We start from the raw sequence: 27,205 nt of genomic DNA on the forward strand, positions 1-27,205 counted from the left end.
ACCTGAAGAACAAAACAGCTCAAAATGCAAAACTGTCCATTAAATTATATTTATAGTTACCTTCTAGCTGCAAAAAGTAGATGTAGGCTTGGGAAATGGGGGAATATGTTATAAAATGATAAATATCGTGTCTTATACTTTATTATCTTTTATTAGCTTAAGAGAAATATATTTGGTGTGCTCTTCCTATCATGAATAACTCAGGGCCAAATATTGTAAAACCAGTAAAATATATACAAACCCAAAGCTAAAAGTAGGAAGAAGACTGTCATATTCAAAAAGAAATCGTGGTTTTACAGCAAACGGAGGCTGATGCCATTTGTGTTCAGTTGCAGGCCCCAAATGAGGTGGGTGGCAGCTGTCCTCCCGAGCTGGGTCCCAGGTGGGAGGACTGCAAGCATCTGAGTCAGACAGGCGCTACTGAGACACCAGAGCTGGGGAAGAGAAGAGCTGTCAGTGAGAACTGGGCTAAAACATAAACACAGAGGGTGAGCTAAGGATTCTAAAGTTAAGTATGAGAAGCAAGGTCTTAGTGGAGTGAAGCAGGTAGGCGATTGTCAAAGAGGAGAGTATAAAGTCAAGTTGTCTGTGACGTGTGTGTGCTGGGGCTTTGCGTCAACGGAGGTCAAGGTAGGACAGCTTCCAAGGTAAAAAGAACCGTGTGTGGCTGGACAAATCGACAAGGGAAGGAATCATTTTATACTAATGAAGGCTAGGAAGACGTGATTTTCAAGTGAAAAGTGATCATTGTGTCAGGCATCAGAGGGACCCAGTGACATGTGAAGGAAATGCATCTTCAAAGTAAGGGCTGCACTGGGGTCCCTTTCCCCTTGCCTGATCGCTTGTCTCCAAAGCACCCTGGCAGAGCCCCAAGCTGCTAAATCTCCATGTCTCGCAAGAAGCCCCCATAGCCAGCGCTTTGCGGTGACAAATCCGAGCGCCGGCCGTGGTCCCCGTGTGAGGGGCCCGGCGCTGCCCCAGAATCGCTGGCTCAGCAGAGGTTTTTGGGGAAGCGGCTGCAGGCAGGAGAGGAGCCGGGTTTTTGCAGCTGATGTAAACGTGACAAAAGTTCACCTGTAAACTCGCGGTCAAGCAGGTTCCCTTCCCCATGGTGAGCAGTATTTCTTTCCGCTTCTGCCTGACCACTCAGGGGACATTTAGCTCATTTTGCAACTTTATTTTTTTTCCATTTAAAGCTCTCCTTGAAATTCATTTTTGTAAATTTCTCCTAAAGGAACATTAACACAGCAAACGTTTTGTAAGAGCCTCCACAAACATAAGATCACCTGCTGGGATGTTCCTCAGACGGCAGGCGCCTGACGTAGCAGCGCGGCCGGGGAGAGTGGTCTTCCCGGGGAGAAGTGCCCGAGGGCCTGGCTGTTGCCCTGCGGGAGGGCGGGCCTGCCTGGCTCCCAGGGCGATGGTGGCCTTGAGGCCACATAACGTCAAGGCTGTGACGGGACATAGTCTGGTACGTTTCTTAAGCAAAATGGCCTCAGGTGCTGGGAGGGTGTCGCTGACCAGGTGAACAAGGGGCGGAGGAGACAGGAGGCACCCATAGTAGAAGGCGGGGGGCCCAGTCCAGGCTCCACCCCAGAAGATGCTGAGGGAAAACTCCAGTGAGGTGCGCCGTGGTTGCCATGGCCACATAGCATCATCAGTGCAGACTCGCTTGTGTCACAGTCTCTTGGAAACAAGATCAGAAGCAGACGTGGTTCTTAGGTGCCCTGGATGCTGCAGTCTGCAGTGAAGGCCTGTGGATCGTAGAGGTGGTTGTGATTTGGGAGACACGCATCTCTGCTCCTTTGATTCAGGGATTTTTTAAAAATAAATTTATCTATTTTATTTATTTATATTTGGCTGCGTTGGGTCTTCGTTGCTGCGCGCGGGCTTTCTCTAGTTGCGGCGAGCGAGGGCTACTCTTCGTTACGGTGCACAGGCTTCTCATTGCGGTGGCTTCTTTTGTTGTGGAGCACGGGCTCTAGGAGCGTGGGTTTCAGTAGTTGCAGCACGCAGGCTCAGTAGTTGTGGCTTGCGGGCTCTAGAGCGCAGGCTCAGTAGTTGTGGCTCACGAGCTCAGTTGCTCTGTGGCATGTGGGGTCTTCCCGGACTGGGGCTCGAACCCGTGTCCCCTGCATTGGCAGGTGGATTATTAACCACTGTGCCACCAGGGAAGCCCTGATTCAGGGATTTGAGATGAATTCTGAAGGTCTGCAGGGGGAGGAGTACCGCAAGGATTCTTATTCTCTGGCCTCTGTATCCATCTTTGATCACTGTGACCTCGGGAAACATCTGTTACTCCACCTGCTCTTAGTTGTAACATTTAAACTTCTGCTAATCAGCTGTGTACACCCACGTACACACACTCAAGGGGTCGAAAACTGGTCTCTACCCCTTGAGCACAGAAATGCAACTGATTGTTATGCTGACTCGTATGCAGTGTTACATTCACTTTATTCTGTGTTCCTCTCTTCAGCTCTATGTAAACTTCTACACGTCTTGATACTGAGCTGAAGTGTCAGCTATTCTATTTTTATCTCTAGGTATGTGTCTTATTATTTTGTAATTTCCAGTTATCTGATACAAGTTTTGAACTAGTCATCTAAATTTTGAGGATACTGAGTATAGAAGTTTTTAACTCTGAACCTGGTACACCCAGAATCTGAACCTTCTATGCATGTGTGCTTCCCCTATTGTCTTTTCTCTCCTGGTTTTCTGAATTCTATTTAATTTTGCCTCCTTGTATGGTTTCTCAGTATTGCATAAAGAGTAGACGTTGCATGTAAAAATCATATATGTGACTTGAGGCTCCAGAGGATATCTTCCTTCAGAGAGTGTTACTTTTATTTCTGGCAAAATAAAATCAGAAGTACGATTTAACCCCAATCAGGATTGAGTGCTTGTGAACTAGGCTCCCGTCCTTATGAGGCCTGGCCTGTTACTCATTTATGTTTACTCTTATGTTGTATCCTGCGGAGTTTTTTCTTGGAAGGAACTGAAATCCAACATGTGTGACTTGAACCTTGAATCTACTGAGACCCACCATTTCAGCCCCCAGGAGCCAGCTCACAAGGGACGGACCCTGAAGCTGGGAAGTGACCCCAAAAGGGTCCTCACCCATCTGAGCTTTTTCCTTCCACTAGGATCTGGGCTGCTTACGTCTTTGTGCCTTGATAACACTGAAATATCTTCTAAAATGGTTTTATCCTCATTTTAGGTTTTTTGCATCTTTTATTCCAGCTGTTCCTGGGAGTGGGATGGGTCTTCAACAAGCTTGTCCACCACTGTTGTGTTTGGAAACACCGTGTTCACCAAGAACCCTGCATTTCTTTTTCTCTTTCAAGTACAGTTGACCTTGAACAACATGGGATTAGGGGTGCCAACCCCCTCTCCGTGGAAAATCTGCATATGGCTCTACAGTCGGCCCTCTGTAGCCAAGTTGCCTCCATCTACGCGGATCCACAAGTGCGGATTCAAGCAACCAGAATTGTGTAGTTTTGTAATATTTACCATTGAAAAAAATCCACATGTAAGTGGACCTTCACAGTTCAATGCATGTTGTTCAAGGGTCAGCAGTACTAGAAGTCTTTTCAACAAATGGTGCTGGAACAACTGGACATCCATGTGCAAAAAAAAGTGGACCTAGACACAGACCTTACATCCTTCACAAAAATTAACTCAAAATGGATCACAAACCCAAATGTAAAATGCAAAACCGGAAAACCTCTAGAAGACAACATAGGAGAAAATCAAGATGACCTTGGATATGGTGATGACATTTTAGAGGCAGCACCAAAGGCAGGATCTGTGAAATAAATCATTGCTAAACTGAACTTCATAAAAAGAAAAACCTTTGCTCTGCAAAAGACACTATCAATAGGATGAGAAGACATGCCACAGTTTGGGGGAAAATATTTGCAGAACATGTATCTGATATAGGACTGCTATCCAAAATATACAAAGAACTTTTGAAATTCAACAATAAGAAAACAAACAATTTGCCTTAAAAGTGGGCTAAAGACATTAATAGATACCTTACCAAAGAAGATATACAGATGGCAAGTAAACATGAAAATATGGCCCCCATCAGATGTCATCAGGAAAATGCAAACTAAAACAACGAGATACCACTACACACCCATTACAATGGCCAAATCCAGAGCACCGACAGCACCGAATGCTGGTGAGGATGTGAAGCCACAGGAACTCTAATCCACTGCTGGTGGGAATGCAAATGGTGCAGCCACTTCGGAAGACAGTTTGGTTGTGTCTTACAAAACTAAGTATACTTTTACCATACATTTCAGCAATCACACTTCTTGGTATTTACCTAAATTAGTTGAAAACCTATGTCCACACAAAAAGCTGTACATTGCTGTGTACAGCACTTTTATCATGATGGCCCAAACTTGAAAGCAACCAAGTTGGTCTTCTGTGGGTGAAAGGGTAAGTAACCTGTGCTACCTCCAGACAGCGGGCTGCTATTCAGTGATAAACTGCAATTAGCCGTCCAGCCATGAAAGACATGGATGAAACTTAGGTGTGTATCACCAAGTGAAGGAAGTCAATCTGAAAAAGCTACATACTGTTTGATTCTAACTATATGCCATTCTGGAAAAAGCAAAATTATGGAGAGGGTAGAAAGATCATCGGTTTCTAGGGGTTGAGTAGGGAAGGATGAATAGTCTGAGCACAAGAGCTTTAGGGCAGTGAAATGATTCTGTATGACACCATAGTGGTAGATACATGTCCCTACACATTGTTAAAACCTACAGACTCTACAACACCAAGAGCAAACCTTAATGTAAACCGTGGACTTCGGACGATAACGTGGGTCTACGTAGGATCAGCAGTTGTAACAAATGTGCCGTCCAATAGTGGGCGGAGGCACAGAGGCTGTAGGTATCAGGGCAGGAGGTCTGCAGGAAGTCTCTGTCCTGTCCACTCAATAATGCTGTGAACCTAAAACTGCTCTAAAAATTAAAGTCGATTTCAAACGAGAAAAAATAATGTACAATAAAACGATCAAATTTAAAGAATAAAAGTTTGCTGTGCAGCACAGGCTTTGTGTACTGGGTGTGTTTTCACAAGTAGCTTAAAAAAGTTTATGCAAATCAAAACGTGCAGTGAGATATCACCTCGCACTTGTTATAATGGCTAGAATCAAAAGATAAGAGGTAAGTATTGATGAGGGTGTGGAGAAGAGGGAGCCCTCCTACACTGTTGGTGGGAATGTAAACGGGTGCAGCCACTCTGGTAGACAGTATGGAGGTTCCTCAAAAAAACTAAAAATAGAGCTACCATGTGATCCAGCAATGCCACATCTGGGTATATTTTCAAAGGAAATGAAAACAGGATCTTGAAGAGATCTCTTCCCGCCCATATCATTGTGGTGTTATTTACAATAGCCAAGGTATTGAAACAAACTGTTAATAGATGAATGGATAAAGGAGATGTGAGTTTATATATATATATATATACACACACACACACATATACATATGTACACACATATATATGGAATATTATTTAGCCATGAAAATGAAGGAAATCCTGCCATGGATGAAGCTTGAGGGCATTATTGCTAAAAGAGAAAGATAAATAATGCACCGTATCACTTATATGTGGAATAAAAAAAAATAAAGTCAAGCTCCTAGAAATATAGGGTAGAAAATGATTTCCAGCAGCTGGGGGGGTGAAGGAAACGGGGGGAGATTGGTATGAGGGTGCAAACTTTCATGTGTATATACATACATATATAAGTAAATATGGGAGTTGATGGATATGTTGATTAACTAGATGGGAAGCATTCTTTGACAATACATGTGTATATTAAATCACTTTAACAGTTTACCTTTTTTTATATCCCTTCCTAGCAGGGGTACAGGGCTTTGGGGAACATAGAGGAAGGAATGGGTAAGGGTATGTTTGTTCAATTTGTATTCTGATGACTCTGTGAATGCTCATTCTTAGGCCTTCCCTGCTACCCCCATTACTTTACAGCTCTTGTGACTGGGTGTGCCTGATCTCGTGTTCATTACTGAACAAGTGGCATCAGTGTTGACTAAGAACTCTACAGGCTTCCCACCATGTCCATCAGCCAGGGCTCCTTGAGGGTCAGTCAGAGCGCCCGCTTAGGAGCCCCTGGGCTCCATAATTCAACACCTGTTCAAACCATGTGCCTTGGAGGGTAGTGGCCAGGATCTGCCGTTTCCGTCCCCCTGCGGGGTCTGTGAGGGATTCTCCCTTCCAGTGCCCCTTTTGTTTGGGGGTAGACCGTTAGGGTGCATTCTGCAGAATTGGAAGTTTTCTGGGTGTCATCCGCAACCCGAAAACATTTAACCTTCCTGCGTAGTACACCCTGGCCCCAACACCGGCTGCGAGGTGGAGAAAGTTGGCCCGTCAATGGGTCTCTAAATTATAACACCATTATTTTATTACCCAGATTCTATTTTTATTTCCTGGGAATTGTTAATGGGCTTTGCTGGTGACACTTTGCAGTTTGAATTTTTAAAATATTACTTATCTTGGTTACGGAGTGTTTTTGGTGCATTCAAGTAGAATGTCTCATTTGCCTTGCCCTGGTTCTTATTTTACATTTTTATTTGTCAACTTATACCTCAAGAAAGCTGAAAAAATAGGCAAGTCTTCGAAATATTTATCTGAAAAGTGTGTGATACATGGTTGGCAGTTCGCTTGTCATTTCACAGGTATAGGAAACGATTTTCTTTTAATTCTACTTGTTTCTAAAATATTCTGTTTGAAATATCCTTGTGCCTAGATTGCTCATTTGTTTCCTTTTTTAAAATAAGATTAAGCGATACCGTTTTTCTTTCGAGTTATTATTTGCTGTGGCAAGTGTAGGGTGAATTTTCTGAAAATGCATTACGTCTCCTCAAGCATATAATCATTTCACAGGAGTCAAGGTTATGATGAGAAAAGCAAGTGCCTTCTGGTCTTTCTGCAGAACTGAGAACACCCCTCTTCCTTGGCATAGAAAGTGATTAGGTCGACCTTTGGCCTGGAGAGCAAGCATGAAGAAATATCCCCTGCAGATCCGATAATCCCATTTTTATTAGTTACATCCTCAGCTCCTTCCTCCAAGCTACACTAATAAAATTGTATTTAATGATAATTCCTGAAGCGTATCAATATATCATCCTTAGTATTTCAGCTTCCAGCAAATTATAGATGTGGGAAGAGACAGCAAACTCAAATTTCAGTCTTAGGAAGCTCAGATATTTCCTTCTCATGATTATGTACACCACTTTAATCTCTTTTTTCCTCTTGCCAATGCAGAGAAGTCATAAACACAGAGAAACTGTAAGTTTTATCAAATTGAATTAAAATGAAAGACTGACTTAATTGAGAAATAATATAATGATTAAGTTGATATAATTCATAACTAAAATTTTATATCATTGCAATGGCCCCAGAATGACAGGGCGATTTAACCCTGTCGTTCGTTGGAAGACTTTCTTCCTATAAAACTCACAAAACTCTATTATTTTTAATATGAGTTTGTTATAAAACCGTTATTAATAATACACAGTGTGTGCTTTTTTAAAAAATGGGATTTTATAAACTATAATACATGTATAGAAATTTCATAAAACATAGATGTACAGCTTGATTATTCAAAAGCCAAACCCCTGTGTAACCACAATCTGGGTCAAGAAAAGTGGCTTGTTCCAGCTTAGATTCTGTCTCCCCCTCTGTATTCTCCCCCATGCACAACTGGCTTGCAGGCTTCTAGAGTAACTACTATTCTGACCGTTGGTCATCTTTGCTGAAGTACTTTTTATTCCAACCAAGAATGCATTCCAAAACACGACTATAGTTTGTCTTAATCAAATTTTATATATATATATATATATATATATATATATATATATGATTATATATCTCCTTTTATTCAGCTGTGTTCTGTGAGGTTCACTTCCGTTGTTCCATGTAACTATAACGTACTCATTTTCCTTGCTGTATACTGTTCCTTTATGCTATCACAATTTGTTACTACATTCATCTACAGAATGTATCGTAGGGTACATGGCTTATTTTAAGCCATTTGTACATGGCTGGGACTAAGAATAATGTTACAAGGAACATCCTTGCCATGTGCCCTGGGGCACAGGTATACACACTGGGTTGAGTTTATATTAGAAGTGAAGGATCAAAGCCTCACCAGCTGTCAGAAATGCATAATGGTTTAAAACTGTGATGGTTTTAGGTCTTCCATTTAAGCATCTAATTCATTTTGAACTGATTTTTTATACTGTGTAAGATAAAAGTCCAATTTCATTCTTCTGCAGGTGGATATTAAGTTTTCCCAACACCATTTACTGAAGAGACTATCCATCCCCCATTGTGTGTTCTTGGCACCTTTGTCAAAGATTTGTGGACCATATATGTATGCATGGGTTTATTTCTGTATTTTCTACTCTTTCCATTGGTCTACATCTGCTTTTAGGCCAGTATCTTACTCCTTTGATGATTGCTATTCTGTAATACATTTTAAAGTCAGCACATGAAATACCTCCAGGTTGTTCTTCTTACTCAGTATTGATCTCAGGGTCTTTTGTGGTACCCTGTGAATTTTAGGATGACCTTCCTACTTCTGTAAAGAAAACCCTATGGATTTTGATAGGGATTGCATTGCATTGGTAGGTCACTTTGGATATTATGGATATCTTAAAATACTAATTCTTCCAGTTCATGAACACAGATGTCTTTCTATTTATCTGTATCTTTAGTTCCCTTCATTAATGCTTTATAATTTTCAGTGTACAAGTCTTTCACCTCTTTGGTTAAGTTTATTCCTAAGTGTTTTATCCCCTTGTTATTGTGAATGAGATTGTTTTCTTAATTTCCTTCAAAGACTTGTGAATGAACTCCTTCAAATAAAGTTAAAAATAGCTAAAGGGAACAGAATTAAGGACCAACGTGCAAACCTAGGTAGTAATGGAATAACTAAATTTAAAAAGAAATGAGGGCTTCCCTGGTGGCGCAGTGGTTGGGAGTCCACCTGCCGATGCAGGGGACACGGGTTCGTGCCCTGGTCCGGGAGGATCCCTCGTGCCACGGAGCGGCTGGGCCCGTGAGCCATGGCCGCTGAGCCTGCGCGTCCGGAGCCTGTGCTCCGCAACAGGAGAGGCCACAACAGAGAGAGGCCCACATGCCGCAAAAAAATAAAAAAACAAAACAAACAAGGGGTTAATAACCTCATCCATTTAGAAAAAAGAAAAAGAAATGAAAGCAAGGAAAAACTTTGAATCACATTTTAAAGCAGGTAAAATGTTTCCAAAGTTTAAAAATAGCATTTCTATGTTTTTTTCCATTTCATTACCTAGTGTGTTCCATATATTTGTCATAAAAGATCTTAGCAAATGTTTTGAATAATCTGCTCAGTATTGTGTTTCTTTGAGGATTAAATCTGCTTTTGAAGGAAAAAGAAAAAAAGCAACTGTTTCTCTACAATACGATAGCAAGATAGACCATGTCTACTGGGTCTAGTGTTAATAGTCATTAATACCCACAAAGCTGTCTTTATGTTGCAAACAGGGACCAGTACAACATGTTTATTTAACATTTTTGCTTCTTCCTGTCTAACTGCTATGTTTATTATCCAGATTATACAGCTGTCCCTTGGTACCTGCAGAGGACTGTTTCCAAAACCAAAACCGGCAGATGCTCAAGTGCCACAAACCCCTCTCCCGTATCCGCAGGTTCCGATTTGCAAATTCAAACGACCGCGGATTGTGTACTGTGTTTACAATCTGCAGTTGGTTGAATCCGTCAGTGCGGAACGCTTAAATACTCAGGGCCGAATGTAATATATTAATTGTCACCGTAAAATAAGACATTCACACTTTCTAAAGCAAAAGAATCTCAACCTAATTGCTGCACAGCACAATAGATATGTACAGTCTGCTTCCGAATAATTTTATATGTGATTCTGAACTAACGGTAACACAACATTTAACTGCATTAACCTCCCTGTAATATTTCTCAGGTTGAGGACGACTTACGTGTAAATAGGAAGGTGTTTTGTTGGGGGTTTTTTTCCCCATGGAAAGCAAACACAAAGTTAGACTAGTGCTATACTACAAGTCAAAATATTTCTCTTCTCTGAATATATTTGTCAGTTGAAACAAGGCAGTGCCCAGTTGCTGTGACTTTCACACTTAATCCATCAGTATAAATATAGATACATAACATTATCCTAAATTTGGGTTCGCCCTATTAATTCATGAAAAAAATAATAATTTTGCTGCATATGAAATTCTAGGCTGCTTGTTGTTCTCATTTTATACATTGAAGCTTATGTTCCATGATATTCTGGCTTTCATTCTTTCTCTTGAGAAATCATTTATCAACGTAATTGTCGGTTCCGTGAAGGTAACGTTTGTTTCTTGATAAACATTGATGGAAACATAAAATCTTATGAGTGGTTCACACTCATTTATTGAAGGTAAATCTGGTTAATATAATTTTTGCATCAATTAAACTGATAATTTTATGAGAAAATTAAAATACCACAAAAGATACCAAAAAAACACATAAGCCACCTGAAATGAGGCTTTTTTGACCGGTAGTCATGTTCCGTTTCCTTGCAGATTGTCTACATGGGCTGGTGTGAAACACGGGAACAAGGTCCCCTGCAGGACAGCGCGTACTCGCCGGCGTTCCTAGCCCTGAGGGGATCGTGCCTTTATAAGTTTCTGGCACCTCCAGTAAGTGTTTCTGTTCAACATTCCTTATTTTTCCCATATTATCACAACAGAGTGACATCAGCTTAACAATAACAAATGATATATTACCAATATATTTCGAAAATAAGATACAGAAAAAGATAGAAAACAGTCCAAATGCTTCTGAGAATTTCTTGCTAAAGATATAAGTTCTGGCATTAAACACTGGCTTTATAATCCTTGAAAAACCTAGAAGACATTTCTGTGTCGACATTTATGACAGGCTGAATATGTTTATCTATATGGCACAGGTCTGTCTAAATCAAATCAATGGTGTTTGTGATAATCTGTTACATCCCATATCTCGTCATCAGGCTTCGTGTTAAATATGTATGGCGATCTACTGCACCTAAGGCCTTGCTTTTGGAAACGTGTACTTTACACAACAGTAGATTCTCAATGAATATTTATTGACTATAAATATTAAAGCCAGACCACTCACTTGCAGGTCTAATACTACATAGGGTCTTGGCGGGATCAGGTTAGACTTGCTGTAATTTTGAATATCTGTGTCTACACAAAGTTCAAATCACCTGGAAGACAGGGGAAAAAAACATAAATATTTATACCTTTTACATTATTCCTACTCTGAATAATTTCTTATGACTGGACAGACTAATACATGTTTCAGACACAAACAAGTGAAACAGCTTCACTGTGGTATCTGGTGTTTCACGACGTTCAGAACACGGTGTGACTCCCTGATGTAAACTATATCTTTCTTAAAGATCAAAGCCAGCGTGGATCTGGTATCTAGTGTTCTTTGCATGTAACAGGTGGTAAATGGAGAAAAAACTATGAAATGTGTGAAATATGAACACTTAGTATTTTCCATTTACAGTTACCCAAAATATTGGCTATATTCCCCATATGAAAAAATGAATCCCACCCCCAAAAAACAACACTTAGTATTTATGTAGAGAGAATGCACACACTACTTAAAACACATCAAGACACTGAGCAAAGGTAAATTGTTGCTTATAATATAAAACATCTGCTGAAAGAGGGAGGGAAATGGTGTGAAACTTAGGAGAAAGGATACAAACATTGTTGAAGGTCAAGGACGTCTAGGAGGAGAACCTCACAACTTAGAGATGGCCTAGAGCACGTGTGAAGCTCCATGTGTCCACCATAGTGTATAATAAAGAGAAAAGCAGGGGCCATCTTTCTAAAACAAATGATGTATTAGTTTCTCATCTTTTCAAGGTGACCACGTGGGACTGGACCCGAGCAGAGAAAACGTTTTCAGTTTATGAGATTATGTGCAAGGTTCTCAAGGTAGGACCAGCAAGCACTGATGATCATAATGGCTTTTCCTCGGCCAGGAGGGGTTCTGGGCTAATAGGTAGTTCATGAAAACAAGTGATGCATGGATATGAAGGAAAATACAAGGTAAAGACAAAGAAAAGAAAAACACGTATGAGAAAAGGTAGAGTGAAGAGAAATGCTCGGCTTCGATAATTCTGAAGCAGATTCCGAGGTTCCTCCATGTGGGAGGGGGCAGTGGAAACAGAAGGAAGCTTGTCAAGGGTCCTTTGAGGATGAAGTAGAAAGTCAACTGGAAATAGTCTGAGTTTAAACCACAATTACTACCATAGTCCCATTTGCTGTGTAAAGTACAGGAGAGAAAGATTTGGATAAGACTTGGAATTAGAAAATACAGAAAATATAAAGGTATATGCAAAGAAAGGTATGTTTAAAATATGTTTAAATCCCATGGTTAGGTTGTCTCTCTGGGTGTGGAAATGAATATATAATTGTCATAAATCAATTAAATTTCTGTGCTGTACACGGGATTGTTGCAATGGAAAGTCATTGAGAATTCTGTAAAATTCCAAACAGTTTTTGTGGCCATTTTTAAGAATCAAAATGGGAATGATTTATAAAACCTAAATAATAATCTCGTCCCTTTCCAATCTGGGGTCTGTAGGGTTGGAAGTACTACAGATTAATATTAAATCCGAGTTAAGGTTGACCTTGTTTGTGTAACCAAGGAGAACTAAGTTCCTTGTGTTTTACGTCAGTTACTTCTCTTCCAGTTAAAGAATCAGCGGAGTAGAAAACGCTGGAACATTTACAGCATAATGAATAGAATCAAAAGTGTCTGAAGGCAGGGAGACAAAGAAAATATGATTACCTCCAAAGTGTTCATAATTTTTTCTTCCGTCCAGAAGAATCCTAGATTAAAGCTGACATTCACAAGAGCACAAGAGCTAAATAAAAACAGGTCATCGCTTGCACCTCGTTGTGGATGGTTTTGGTTCTATCGTGGGACTATCGGTGGTGGAAAAACTCTAATACCCTTGAGTTTATTGTCAGCAAAGCAGTTCTGGCAACTCCTAAAAGATGTGCCAGTATCTGAAGAAAAGGAGATCGTACCCAGCTCCAAAGTAACTACCAAAATAGCTAATTAGATAGCTTTCTAATGGAATTTTATTTTTTTACCAAAAAAAGAACTAGTGAAATTAAAAAGAAAGAATGAAAGAGATAAAGGAAGGAAGGAGGGAAGGAAGGAAGGAAAGAAGGGAGGGAGAGAAAGAAAAGATAAAGAAACCCAGAACTTACCCTAACAGTTTATTTCTCCACACCCTATCCATACATTAACTTTTTCATAATACTAATCCAGCCTGCATTTCTATATTGTTGTTTAATCTTAAATTATTTCCAAGTAGCTACCTGGTCTTTATTTTGAACTTTCAAAAAGAATGCAGTCTATAAGGACAAGTTTAAAGGAGAGACTAAGAATTATGCCCGGCTCCATATAAACACTCATTATTTTATTTCTCTTTTTAAAAATTATTTGTGCAAAGTTAGAATTTGGTTTGGATCTGCTTTTTCATATAATATGACTTGAGATTTTTATGTCAGTTATTATTCTTCAAAGAAATATGACTTATTGTTTTATCTTATCTATCTGATCATTTAGCCATACTTTTTGGCCAGTACCTGAGTTTTGCCATTTAGATACCTCCGCATTTGTTCTGTCACACATATCACAACTGTCATTCTTTGATTTATTTAACAGATAATTGTTGAGTGTTGCTACTTACCAGGTTATCGGCTAAGCACTGAATAGCTGGAGACAAACGCAGAATAACAGTTTTTCTTAGAAGGTTTATTGATTGTTTTACATTTTATACCTCATTTTTAAATGATTCCAGTTCTTGGTTTGTTAATGTATTGCTTTAAAATGTGTAATCACTTCCTAAAATCCAAGCTTCTTAAAATATGTTTTAATTTGTTTCCTCCAATAATAGAACTAAATGTCCCTGATTCTTTTAGTCTCTTCACCGACTGCAAACTCAAGGAGCCCTGCTGCTCTCGGTGAGGACCTAGGCTCCCCTGACTGAGCTCGGGCTGTTGGAGCCCCAGCGGCAGATCAAAGCCAAGAGTGACTTTGTCCGGAACACCCAGCCCCCTGTTCACAGCCTGCTTCCTTTCTTAATGAAAGACAATGATCATCATTGATAAAAATGTGATTTTATCTTTTATTTTTGTTATCTTAATAACATGTTCCTGGATTTATTAATATGCTAGCACGTACCCACTCTTCTGTTAGGGCTCCACAAATGCACAGCTGTTACATAAAGTACTTATTTCTGTTTTTCCGAAACAGCTTTCAAGTCCCAGAGTGCTAATTACTTATATCTCATTTTTAAAGATTTGTTTTATTGACCTATTTATACTCTTGAAAGCTCAAAGGCATCATTTCTTTTCATTTTGGAAGTTCTCACCATTTCCCTTTGTCCTTATATAGTGACACACACATCCATGTCATTCTTACATTATTATTTTTTCCTTAAGTTATACCATTTGCATTACATTTTCTATGTCAGGTGTGAACAAAACACTGATGTGTCAAATGTTTTAAATAATTGTACATGATTTCTGTGACTGATCTGATGATTCCTCAAATGTTTGTTTGTCCTTTTAGTTATAAAAAGTACAGCCTTACAGTGTTTTCATGAAGCTTCCAAAGCAATTCAAGGTCCTTTTCTCAAACAAACAAATATCTCTTAGGAAAAGGATGTGTTAATAAAAGGATTCAGTAGCTTCTTCTCATGAAGGACTTAATGCACAAAAGATATTTAATCTTGCTTTCCAAATAAACCAAAAACCTCTCTCTGTCTTTCTCGATATCTAATTGTATAGGGGGTGTTCCTTACCCATGTAAGTGGGTCTAAGAGCAAGATATTTATGGATTATTACAACTTCATGTTGCAGAATTTCCTTCCCCTTCATTCTGAGTTAGAAGCACAGCCTGACTATCATTCTGAAAATAAGCACTGGGGAGCAATGCTTTTTAAAATCTCAATATTTTAGACTTCCCTGGTGGCGCAGTGGTTGGGAGTCCGCCTGCCGATGCAGGGGACACGGGTTCGTGCCCCAGTCCAGGAAGATCCCACATGCCGCGAAGCGGCTGGGCCCGTGAGCCATGGCCGCTGAGCCTGCGTGTCCAGAGCCTGTGCTCCACAACAGGAGAGGCCACAGCGGTGAGAGGCCCACATACCGCCAAAAAAACCCCACAATATTTTAATATACTCCACTAATTTTAATAAAATATGACAGTATAACTGTGTTAGGAAAACCTTCCTAGAATATTCTAAATAAAAAGTTATATAACATATAAAATATGAATAAATTGAATATTTTTGAAGCATTTAAAATAAGTGACAACTTATCTCTATATGAATTGTCTGGTTAGTAAAATTTTGCATGGGCAGTTAGTAGAACATAGACTTTGTGTAGGAGAAACCTAGAAAATTAGTTTTGTTGCCCAAATCAATTTGGTGCCAATCTCAAGGATTCATCCCTTAAGAAGAGGAGTACTTGTAATCCTCTACTCAGTTTAAATTCCTTCCTTCAGGTCTATTTTAAGATTTTCCATAATCTTTTCAGACTTAATATCTTTGGATTTCTGTTTACAGAAAGTTTCTGCCTTGCAAATTTCCAATTGTATGAAATCTTAAAACTGTTTGACCTTCCAAAAGCTTATGTTACTGTTTTTAAAAGTGAAAATACAGTTTTAATACAGAAGATACGGTACACGTATCAATGGTATATTACTCAGCCATACAAAGGAACGAAATTAGGTCATTTGTAGAGACGTGGATGGACCTAGAGACTGTGATACAGAGTGAAGTAAGTCAGAAAGAGAAAAACACATATCATATATTAACTCATATATGTGAAACCTAGAAAAATGGTACAGATAAACTGGTTTGCAGGGCAGAAATAGAGACACAGATGTAGAGAACAAGCGTATGGACACCAAGGGGGGAAAGTGGTTGGGGGGTGGTGGTGGAATGAACTGGGAGACTGGGATTGACATGTGTACACTGATGTGTATAAAGTGGATGACTAATAAGAGCCTGCTGTATAAAAAAACAAATAAAATTAAAAAAAAACTGAAGGAAACCAGATGTCAGACCCTTGAAGAAAAGTGTTGAAATCTTCAAACTGGTCTAGAATACCTTAATTAATTAATTATTTATTTATTTTATTTTACTTTTTGGCTGCATTGGGTCTTTGTTGCAGTGAGTGGCTTCTCATTGCGGTGGCCTCTCGTTGCAGAGCATGGGCTCCAGGCTCACAGGCTTCAGTAGTTGTGGCGAGCAGGCTCAGTAGTTGTGGCTTGCAGGCTCGGTAGTTGTGGCACACGGGCTTAGTTGCTCCGCGGCATGTGAGATCTTCCCGGACCAGGGCTCAAACCCATGTCCCTGGCATTGGCAGGCAGATTCTTAACGACCATGCCACCAGTGAAGTCCGTTTTTTTTTTTTAATGATGCAGTGGCATAGAGTTTGCAGTACCAGTTTTCAATCACATCACTTCGTTTTCATTAATAATAACTATACTTCTACTGTTACACATTACTTTATCAAGAAAAATATTGTTCTTGTTATTTTGCTAGTTGTTTCTTTAGAATGCCGTCAGTTTCTGTGGTTGATAGTGTTTCTTACAGAAGCTCAGCAGCACACACTGTGCACTGCCCACCTCGTCTTACTCATCCTTTGCATATTTTAAAGAGTTGAATAGATCAGGCCCATTGCTCACCATCCCAAAAAGTGAAGATTAGAGGAACTCTAGGTGACAACTACTCGAGTGCTGTGTAGAAGTTGCACATAAGGATCCTACTTCCTGGAACCTTGCTGCTCCGTCCTGCCAGCCTGTCATGGTTGCACTGAGTGTGTCAAGACACACTGTTAGAGATGGACTTTGGAGCGGGTTAGGTTTTCTCGTTGTTTAATACATGCACGAACCTGATTGATTAAATTTAACTTATGTGATTAGATTTCATTATTTGCTTTTTCCGCTTTTTGTTTGGAGCTTTAAAATTGTTATATGTCATCTGTAAGGAAAAGAATCTCTCTGGCTCTGAAATATCCAAAATATTTTCAATTAACATATTTTTCTAAATAACAAAATTAGAACAGTTGAATTTTACATTTGGGATTACATCTATCAATCGGTTGGATCTTGTCAAAATCAACTGTGTTCCTAATTTAAAAAAAAACTATTTATTGAGAAAAATCTTCATCGAGTTTCAATTTGTCGTGGCCAACAAAATAGCACTGAGAGGAAAATAATGCACTCCTGTGAGATGTTTTCTTTTCCGAGGATATACGTAGCTATAGTTACAGAGGTGTGTGTGTGTGTGTGTGTGTGTGTGTGTGTGTGTGTGTGTGTAGTTTTGTGATTTGGAAATATTCGTTATGATGTTTTGGAAGTAATAGCTAGCCTTTTGATATATTTTTGCTTTATCAAAACATGGAATAAAGTTCAGTTTTGCTTTAGAGTTACTGTAGTTATTCTCTTCCTGTATCATTGTTCGTTTGGAAGAGCAAATGTACTTAATAGGAACTAAGACAATTCTTAGCAATAGATTTATGGTTACTCTTATCCCATTAGATAATTTTACTACTTTCATCTTTGTTTCCCTACAGTGTGTTTGTACTTCAGCCATCCGTCACGTACCGCATGTTTCTGTTCAGTTTCTAAACACCATACTAACGTGATTAACAGGTTAGCTGGTTGAGGGAAGGAGCAGGCGTGTGTACAGCAAGAATCAGCAGCAGGTTGGCTGGGCTTGACTTCTAGTCCCAATAATTCTCAGCAAGAAATCTCTGATAAATTACTTAGCTATCTTTATTTCAGAATTCTCACCATTATGTCAGGAATTATAATTATAGCTACCTTCGGGGCTGTTGGTTTGAAGAAGTAAGCTAAGAAAGGGTACTTCATAAACGCTGGATAAATGTTAGGGATTTCTGTCTCTGAATTGCTCTTGAAATGTGTGTCACCCTAAAGTGGCATCGGTCATGTCCTCCAAGGTGGTTCCTCTACTTTTATCCCATTTCGTGAATGATACGACCTTCTGGCAAATGTAAAGGGCTAGATGTGTTTTTCCTTAGTCCAAATAAGTATTGAATGATGTGTCCCTTCCGTCCCTGGAATCAGAGGACAGTCTTTTGAGCAAGTGCTGGAAATGAAGTGACTGGACTCACGTCTCTGGGATGAGATCACTGTGACTCTTCAAGGTCACCTTTCCCTGGTGTGGTATCAGCTCTGTGACAAGCATACACATCACAGAAGGAGAACTCAGGACCCAGAGACCAGAGACAAGGCTATCATTCAATGGCAAATCTTTCTGGTACCACGTCCCAAGTGGAAGCCATGCACAGACGCCTCCGTCCCAGCGGTGGGAGCCTCTGAGGCATCACTCCCAGCACCTCTTGTTGCACAGCCAGCAGCAGAGGTGGGAACGCAGCCTGGCTGGTTGACCCCTGTGCTTCTCTTTCTCCACTGCCCTCCATTAGGGGACTTCCTTTGAGCATATAATCGTCTCCATCATTGAAATTCCTACAACTCACCCATCCACCTGCTTAGCTGTGCGCCAGAGGGAGGAGGGGGCAGGCGTGCATGCTGCTTCTGCAGAAGGGGTGCTTGTGTAACAGGCAATTTCATCTTAAACACTTGCTTATTCTGGGGCTTCCCTGGTGGCGCAGTGGTTAAGAATCCGCCTGCCAATGCAGGGGACACGGGTTCGAGCCCTGGTCCAGGAAGATCCCACACGCCACCGAGCCACTAAGCCCGTGCGCCACAACTACTGAGCCTGCGCTCTAGAGCCCACAAGCCACAACTACTGAGCCCGCGAGCCACAACTACTGAAGCCCACGTGCCTAGAGCCCGTGCTCTGCAACAAGAGAAGCCACCGCAGTGAGAAGCCCGCACACCACAATGAAGAGTAGCCCCCGCTCGCCGCAAGTAGAGAAAGCCTGCGCGCAGCAACGAAGACCCAACACAGCCAAAAATAGATAAATAAATAAAATAAATTAAATTTAAAAAAAAAAGACTTGCTTAATCTACCGATTCAAGCACTATGAACCCAACAGTCTTCTCCTGATGTGCTCACGTAGAATTTGCACATCATGTCAGGGATCCTGGTATAACCAGATCTTAATGGGCTTGGGCTTCTTGACTTGGGGACGAAAAGCTGGTGAACGAAGGTTGGTGAACACACGGTGTAAAATTACGTGATTGTGTTCCAAGCACTGCAAAGAGACTCAGTTTCCTCACCGGACTGTGAGGTGTTGCCCTTATGAGGCTCCAGAGCCAGCCCCTCTCTGCTGGGCGAGGCTTGAGGCCCACGCACACTGGAAGGTGAGGGAGAGCAGGCAGAGGGGGACACGGGCAGAGGACGGCAGTCGCTCTGTCCACCACTTCCGCCCACGCCCCCCAGCCCGCCTCTCGGGCCTGTCTCCTTTTGTTCATCAGCCTCCCATTTGACCTCTGGTCCTCGCGGGCAGCACCCCGGGCCCTGGTCACACGGAAGCAAAGGCTGCAACACAGCAGGGAGACTGAAGGCGCGTGCTTACAGCTCCGCCCGGCTCGGTCCCCCTGACAGTAGATGCCCTGCAGTAGAGAGACCTCCCATCTGCACTGGGTTTCCGTCCGAAGGACCCTAAGGACAGGACGTGCACACACAGTATGATAAAATTCAACACATATTTAAGCGTCATTCTGTTTGGTTTATCTTCTCCCCTATACTGCTGTTTTTCCGGGCAAGTGCTTTCAAATACACAGAAGTCATAGCTAGCCATCTAAACAAAAGAGAAATTGACACAGAATGTATTTATTAATTGATCTGATAATTTGGGAGCTAATACAATACATGCTGTATAATAGATCACTTGTAACACGTAAACTAAGATTTCATCAAATTTGATTGCAGAAATTAAACTTATTTTGGACAGAAGAGTACCTGTATGCTTTGTATTTATGTAAAATCAGAGTTATAAACGTCCTGTGATTGTATTTTATTTGTGTAGGAACATAAAGTGAGTCAATGAACATTATAAAGCATATAGGTTTTTAAAAGTCAGTCATGGAAAAGAATTACATACAAAAGGAGAGAAGGGTGTTTTCATTCCAGCTATAAGTGATGGCTCTGAGTTGTACCGTGCTCCATTATTTTTATAATGTCTATTTTCCAACAATGTTATGTATATTAAAGCATATTCATTAGTGTATATATGTGTGTATGTATGCAGCATTTTATATAGTTTTAAATTATTCATTGTCATATATACTTATGTATACCACATAACCTATTTTCTATTCAACAGAAATGTGTAAAAATGACAATACTCTTATTTTTGTATGCATGAAAGGAAACTTATTCTTGAAATATGTTGGTTTTTTTGTGGGTTTTTTTTTTTTGTTTTTCTGTTTTTTTGCGGTATGCAGGCCTCTCACTGTTGTGGCCTCTCCCGTTGCAGAGCACAGTCTCCGGACGCGCAGGCTCAGTGGCCATGGCTCACGGGCCCAGCCGCTCCGCGGCATGTGGGATCCTCCCGGACCGGGGCACGAACCCGTGTCCCCTGCATCGGCAGGCGGACTCTCAACCACTGTGCCACCAGGGAAGCCCTTGAAATATGTTTTGATGGTTGTACTACTAGGTAGAAAAATGGGCGAGGACCCAAAGTGACTCAGAAGGATCCAGTACAGCTAACGGTCCTTCATGGAACCTCACTTTCTTCCCAATCAATTGCCAATCGCATTGCTTTCGATGCCATTTGTACACTAATAATTATGAATCTATTCAGAGCTCTGCCCTGCATCCCACCTCATGTCTTTATTGCCAGCTGGACGCTCCATGTGGGCGTCTGACCCACATCTCCCAGGGGACGTGCCCCCGCTCCAGACACCCCCTCGCCGGCGGCCTGACTCACCCGCCATTCACGTCCAAGAACTCAGGCACCGACCTCCAGTCTGTCTGTCACACCTGGCACCTCAGCAGATGCATCCCACCCGTCTCCACGACGCCATCACCATCGCGCCTCCCCGCGTTAGTCTTACCGTTTCTCACGCATCTTCCTGCCTTAAAACTTGCCCCCATTAGCGTTCAGTTCGAAGCAAAGCAAGATCCAGAGTTTTCAGGCACCTGCAGGGGGCCGTTGCCCGGACCACCACCCTCTGCACAGCCACCCGCCGCCCGCCCCACTTCCTCCGTCCTGCGCTGGCTCACGGCAGCCCTCCCAGATATCCCAAATACTAGTTTACTCTCTCCCTTCATGCCTGCCCTCAAATGTCACCTCCTTGAAGAGCCCTTTCTTATCATTCTGTATAAATGGCACGGCCCCTGGGGCTGGCGCCCCCCAAAGCGCTAACAGGCTTTCCCGACATATGACTTGTTAGGAATAAACATTTCCTTGTTTGCGCTCTGATTTGTCTCATCCCCGCTCAAAACAAGTCTCCGTGAGACAGAGATGCTCAGTGCTTGGCACACAGCAGGCGTGCAGAACTTTCCTGGGTGAACATCAACTGAGTACCCACCATGGGCACTGGACTGGGCCAAGATAAAATACTTTCTGAGGCTGCAGGGGGTATGTGCAATCTTGAACATGGCCCGAAAATGTTTCCACAGTTGAAAGTTATTATTATTGGTTTAAAAAGAAGTATCACTAGAAAAAAGAGAGAGAGAAGAAAAGACAGCATCTAATGGTCCTGGATGTAAACAGCATTCAGTTTTATCCTGAGTTGTTCTTTAGAAAATGGCCCAGGAGCCAGGCTGGAGATGATACCATCTGTATCATGAGTACTAATTGGGCAGTTTGGCCCCCAGACCTCCCCTTCATCTGACAAAATGTGCAGGATTAATTGAACACATTTTATGAGAGGCTTGCTGGCCAGATACCGCTGCTCACAATTATCTTCACTTTTTAAATCTCCACAGACACGGTTCTCAAACAGGATCCTGGGGTACATAAACAGAGGTGTGGTTTCAGGTGACACAAGGAACTCCCTTTATGTCTCATGCTAGTTAGATCCAGACGAGTCCATCCTGGCTAGCTGGCATCTTTTACTACTCGAGGGATTAGGAAAAAGTTGATAAGTTTCGGTGGAGAGATATTAAGATCATTAAATAGCTAAGGCACGGTACCCCTGCGGAAAGGTAAAATAATTTGCCTCACTTGGTCTCATAAAGAGAAAGCCGAAAGGTGGCTTGATAATTGTCCTCAAGGATACAAAAGGTTACTTTTTAAGAAGTGGTGACCACTTGTTTTCAATCGCATCTGAAGAGAGATTAAGAATAAATTAGTGTACACTGCAGTGTGAGGGATCCTGTTTTCAGGAAAGACTATTAGGAGATTGAAGAACAGTCTTCACATACCAAGTATTAAAGGCTGAGAATTAACGTTTCATTCTTTGGAAATACTTACAGGTGGGACTGTTTGGATTATTTCTTAAAGGCAGGACCAAATGACCAGCCACAATTCCTACTGACCCTTAATGTCTACATCTGTAGGAACAGCTAGTACATTTCTCAGACGCCCCGCACTGGACAGCCTGTTCTCCTAAAAGCCATCTGGTTTTTGGATTTCAAAGCATGGATTTGAGGATTTTTTTTTTTTTTTTAGTATGATGTAATTATCCTCAGAACTAGAATATTGGGATTGAAATCTGAAAGATGAATCTCGTAACTATTAACAAAAACCATTAATCTCAATAGGCGATATTGAAAGTCAACCCTGAATACTATTGTAAGAAATTAATGTTATTGTTTTACGTGTCTCTGGTTTGTTTGTTTTCTGGTGCTAGTTGTGCTAATTTATCGTAGTGACGCTTCTATTTGTTTCAATAATAATGTCTTTGGGAAAATGCTGATATCAATCAATAATGAAAACTGATTAAAGGCTATTAAATAAGAAATCAAAAATGCAAAGCGGATACAAGGGTAAAAGTTTCTTTTAATAATTATATTTTGTTTATATGCCGTATACTTTTTAAACACATTCATATAAGAAAACACTTTTCCCTTTGAAGGTACACAGCATTTTTCCACATGGCCTGGTTGGCTTTACTGAAACTCTTCTTTTTCTTAAGTAGGGTTTTCCTTTCTGTTTCCTGTCAAAAGCTAAATCTAGCACATATTAAGCTAGTGAAGGAGCGTAAGCCAGGCTGTGTGGATAGACTGAAACACAGGGATCCTTATCAAGGCTGTGACAGTGGGTGGGTTAGAGGACAGGGCCTCAGCTGGGTCAGTATATCCCACAGCCCTCGCCTAGAGCCCTGGACAAACAGCCTTGGCTTTGCTCAGAGATTAATGTAGTTGCGTGTGAATCAGGTAAATTCCATGCCAGATGGGACACTGCTTGGGAGAAAGTTATTCTCTTAAACTATCACTCTCTTAGGGTCCTGGTCTGGCGGAATGCATTCCAAACTCACTTTTCTAAGCCACTCCCCCCATAGATTTCGGAAACTAAGAATTCTAATCTTAGAACATGTGTTCTAATGCCAACAGTAAAAAAAAATTGTGAATGGCAGGTATATATTTTTTAACATCTTTATTGGAGTATATTGCTTTATAATGGTGTGTTAGTTTCTGCTTTATAACAAAGTGAATCAGCTATACGTATACATATATCCCCATATCCCCTCCCTCTTGTGTCTCCCTCCCACCCCTCTATGTGGTCACAAAGCACGGAGCTGATCTCCCTGTGCTATGTGGCTGCTTCCCACTAGCGATCGACTTTACATTTGGTAGTGTATATATGTCCATGCCACTCTCTCACTTCATCCCAGCTTACCCTTCCCCCTCCCTGTGTCCTCAAGTCCGTTCTCTACATCTGTGTATTTATTCCTGTCCTGCCCCTAGGTTCGTCAGAACTTTTTTCTTTTTTTTTTTTTGATTCCATATATATGTGTTAGCATACAGTATTTGTTTTTCTCTTTCTGACTTACTTCACTCTGTATGACAGACTCTCACTCCATCCACCTCACTACAAATAACTCAATTTCGTTTCTTTTTATGGCTTAGTAATATTCCACTGTATATATGTGCCACATCTTCTTTATCCATTCAGCTGTTGATGGACACTTAGGTTGCATCCAGGTCCTGGCTTTTGTAAAGAGAGCTGCAGTGAACATTGTGGTACATGACTCTTTTTGAATTGTGGTTTTCTCAGGGTATATGCCCAGTAGTGGGATTGCTGGGTCATATGGTAGTTCTATTTTTAGATTTTTAAGGAACCTCCATACTGTTCTGCATAGTGGCTGTATCAATTTACATTCCCACCAACAGTGCAAGAGGGTTCCCTTTTCCCGACACCCTCTCCAGCATTTATTGTTTGTAGATTTTTTGATGATGGCCATTCTGACTGGTGTGAGGTGATATCTCATTGTAGTTTTGATTTGCATTTCCCTAGGTTAGTGATGCTGAGCATCCTTTCATGTGTTTGTTGGAAATCTGTATATCTTCTTTGGAGAAATGTCTATTTAGGTCTTCTGCCCATTTTTGGACTGGGTTGTTTGTTTTTTTGATATTGAGCTGAATGAGCTGCTTGTAAATTTTGGAGATTAATCCTTTGTCAGTTGCTTCACTTGCAAGTGTTTCTCCCATTCTGAGTGCTGTCTTTTCGTCTTGTTTATGGTTTCCTTTGCTGTGCAAAAGCTTTTAAGTTTCATTAGGTCTCATTTGTTTATTTTTGTTTTTATTTCCATTTCTCTAGAAGGTGGGAGGTGGTTCAAAAAGGATCTTGCTGTGATTTATGTCATAGAGTGTTCTGCCTATGTTTTCCTCTAAGAGTTTGATAGTGTCTGGCCTTACATTTAGGTCTTTCATCCACTTTGAGTTTATTTTTGTGTATGGTGTTGGGGGTGTTCTAAGTTCATTCTTTTCCATGTAGCTGTCCAGTTTTCCCAGCGCCACATATTGAAGATGCTGTCTTTTCTCCAGTGTATATTCTTGCCTCCTTTGTCATAGACTAGTTGACCCTAGGGGCGTGGATTTATCTCTTGGCTTTCTATCCTATTCCATTGATCTATATTTCTGTTTTTGTGCCAGTACCATACTGTCTTGATTACTGTAGCTTTGTAGTATTGTCTGAAGTCAGGGAGCCTGATTCCTCCATCTCCGTTTTTCTTTCTCAAGATTACATTGGCTATTCAGGGTCTTTTGTGCTTCCATACAAATTGTGAGATGTTTTGTTCTAGTTCTGTGAAAAATGCCATTGATAGTTTGATAGGGATTGCATTGAATCAGTAGATTGCTTTGGGTAGTATAGTCATTTTCACAATGTTGATTCTTCCAATTCAAGAATATGGTATATCTCTCCATCTGTTGGTATCATCTTTAATTTCTTTCATCAGTGTCTTATAGTTTTCTGCATACAGGTCTTTTGTCTCCTTAGGTAGGTTTATTCCTAGATATTTTATTCTTTTTGTTGTAGTGGTAGATGAGAGTGTTTCCTTAATTTCTCTTTCAGATTTTTCATCATTAGTGTATAGGAATGCAAGAGATTTCTGTGTGTTAATTTTGTATCTTGGTACTTTACCAAATTCATTGATTAGTTCTAGTAGTTTTCTGGTAGCATATTTAGGATCCTTTATGTATAGTATCATGTCATCTTCAAACAGTGACAGTTTTACTTCTTGCTTTCTGATTTGGATTCCTTCTATTTCTTTTTCTTCTCTGATTGCTATGGCTAAAACTTCCAAAACTATGTTGAATAATAGTGGTGAGAGTGGGCAGCCTTGTCTTGTCCCTGATCTTCATGGAAATGGTTTCAGTTTTTCACCATTGAGAACAATGTTGCCTGTGGGTTTGTTATATAGGGTCTTTATTATGTTGAGGTAACTTCCCTCTATGCCTACCTTCTGGAGGGGTTTTATCATAAATGGGTGTTGAATTTTGTAAAAAGCTTTTTCTGCATCTATTGAGTTGATCATGTTTTTTATTCTTCAATTTGTTAATATGGTGTATCACATTGATTGATTTGCATATATTGAAGAATCCTTGCATTCCTGGGATAAACCCCACTTGATCATGATATATGATCCTTTTAATGTGCTGTTGGATTCTGTTTGCTAGTATTTTGTTGAGGATTTTTGCATCTATGTTCATCAGTGATATTGGCCTGTAGGTTTCTTCTTTCTGACATCTCTGTCTGGTTTTGGTATCAGGGGATGTTAGCCTTGTAGAATGAGTTTTGGAGTGTTCCTCCCTCTGCTATTTTTTGGAAGAGTTTGAGAAAGATGGGTGCTAGCTCTTCGCTAAATGTTTGATAGAATTTGCCTATGAAGCCATCTGGTACTGGGCTTTTGTTTGTTGGAAGATTTTTAATCACAGTCTCAATTTCAGTGCTTGTGATTGGTCTGTATATATTTTCTATTTCTTCCTGGTTCAGTCTTAGAAGGTTGTGCATTTCTAAGAATTTTTCCATTTCTTCCAGGTTGTCCATTTTATTGGCATATAGTTGCTTGTAGTAATCTCTCATGATCCTTTTATTTCTGCAGTATCAGTTGTTACTTCTCCTTTTTCATCTCTAATTCTATTGATTTGAGTCTTATCTCTTTTTTCCTTGATGAGTCTAGCTAATAGTTTATCGATTTCGTTTATCTTATTAAAGAACCACCTTTTAGTTTTATTGATCTTTGCTATCATTTCCTTCATTTCTTTTTCATTTATTTCTGATCTGTTCTTTATGATTTCTTTCCTTCTGCTAACTTTGGGGTTTTTCGTTCTTCTTTCTCTAATTGCTTTAGGTGTAAGGTTAGGTTGTTTATTTGAAATGTTTGTCATTTCTTGAGGTGGGATTGTATTGCTATAAACTTCCTTCTTAGAACTGCTTTTGCTGTATCCCGTAGGTTTTGGGTTTTTGTGTTTTCATTGTCATTTGTCTCTAGGTAGTTTTTGATTTCCTCTTTGATTTCTTTAGTGATCTCTTGGTTATTTAGTAGGGTATTGTTTAGCCTCCATGTGTTTGTATTTTTGACAGATATTTTCCTGTAATTGATATCTAGTCTCATAGTGGTGGGGTCAGAAAAAATACTTGATATGATTTCAATTTTCTTAAATTTACCAAGGCTTGATTTGTGACCCAAGATATGATCTATCCTGGAAAATGTTCCATGAGCACTTGAGAAGAAAGTGTATTCTGCTGTTTTTGGA

At 40.5% G+C, this 27,205-nt stretch overlaps 1 protein-coding gene across 1 annotated transcript in view; it reads left to right on the forward strand.

The window, feature by feature from the left end:
• The window catches only part of SNTG1 (syntrophin gamma 1), a 317,523-nt gene that overhangs the window by 253,474 nt on the left and 36,844 nt on the right, over positions 1-27,205 (forward strand). Inside the window, exons 13-14 of the mRNA XM_032610174.1 lie at positions 10,617-10,733; positions 11,958-12,029. Coding sequence (XP_032466065.1) covers positions 10,617-10,733; positions 11,958-12,029 — 189 coding nt within the window. The remainder of the gene's footprint in view (positions 1-10,616; positions 10,734-11,957; positions 12,030-27,205) is intronic.

Source organism: Phocoena sinus, chromosome 17 (genome assembly GCF_008692025.1).
Source record: "Phocoena sinus isolate mPhoSin1 chromosome 17, mPhoSin1.pri, whole genome shotgun sequence".
NCBI classification, from domain to species: domain Eukaryota; kingdom Metazoa; phylum Chordata; class Mammalia; order Artiodactyla; family Phocoenidae; genus Phocoena; species Phocoena sinus.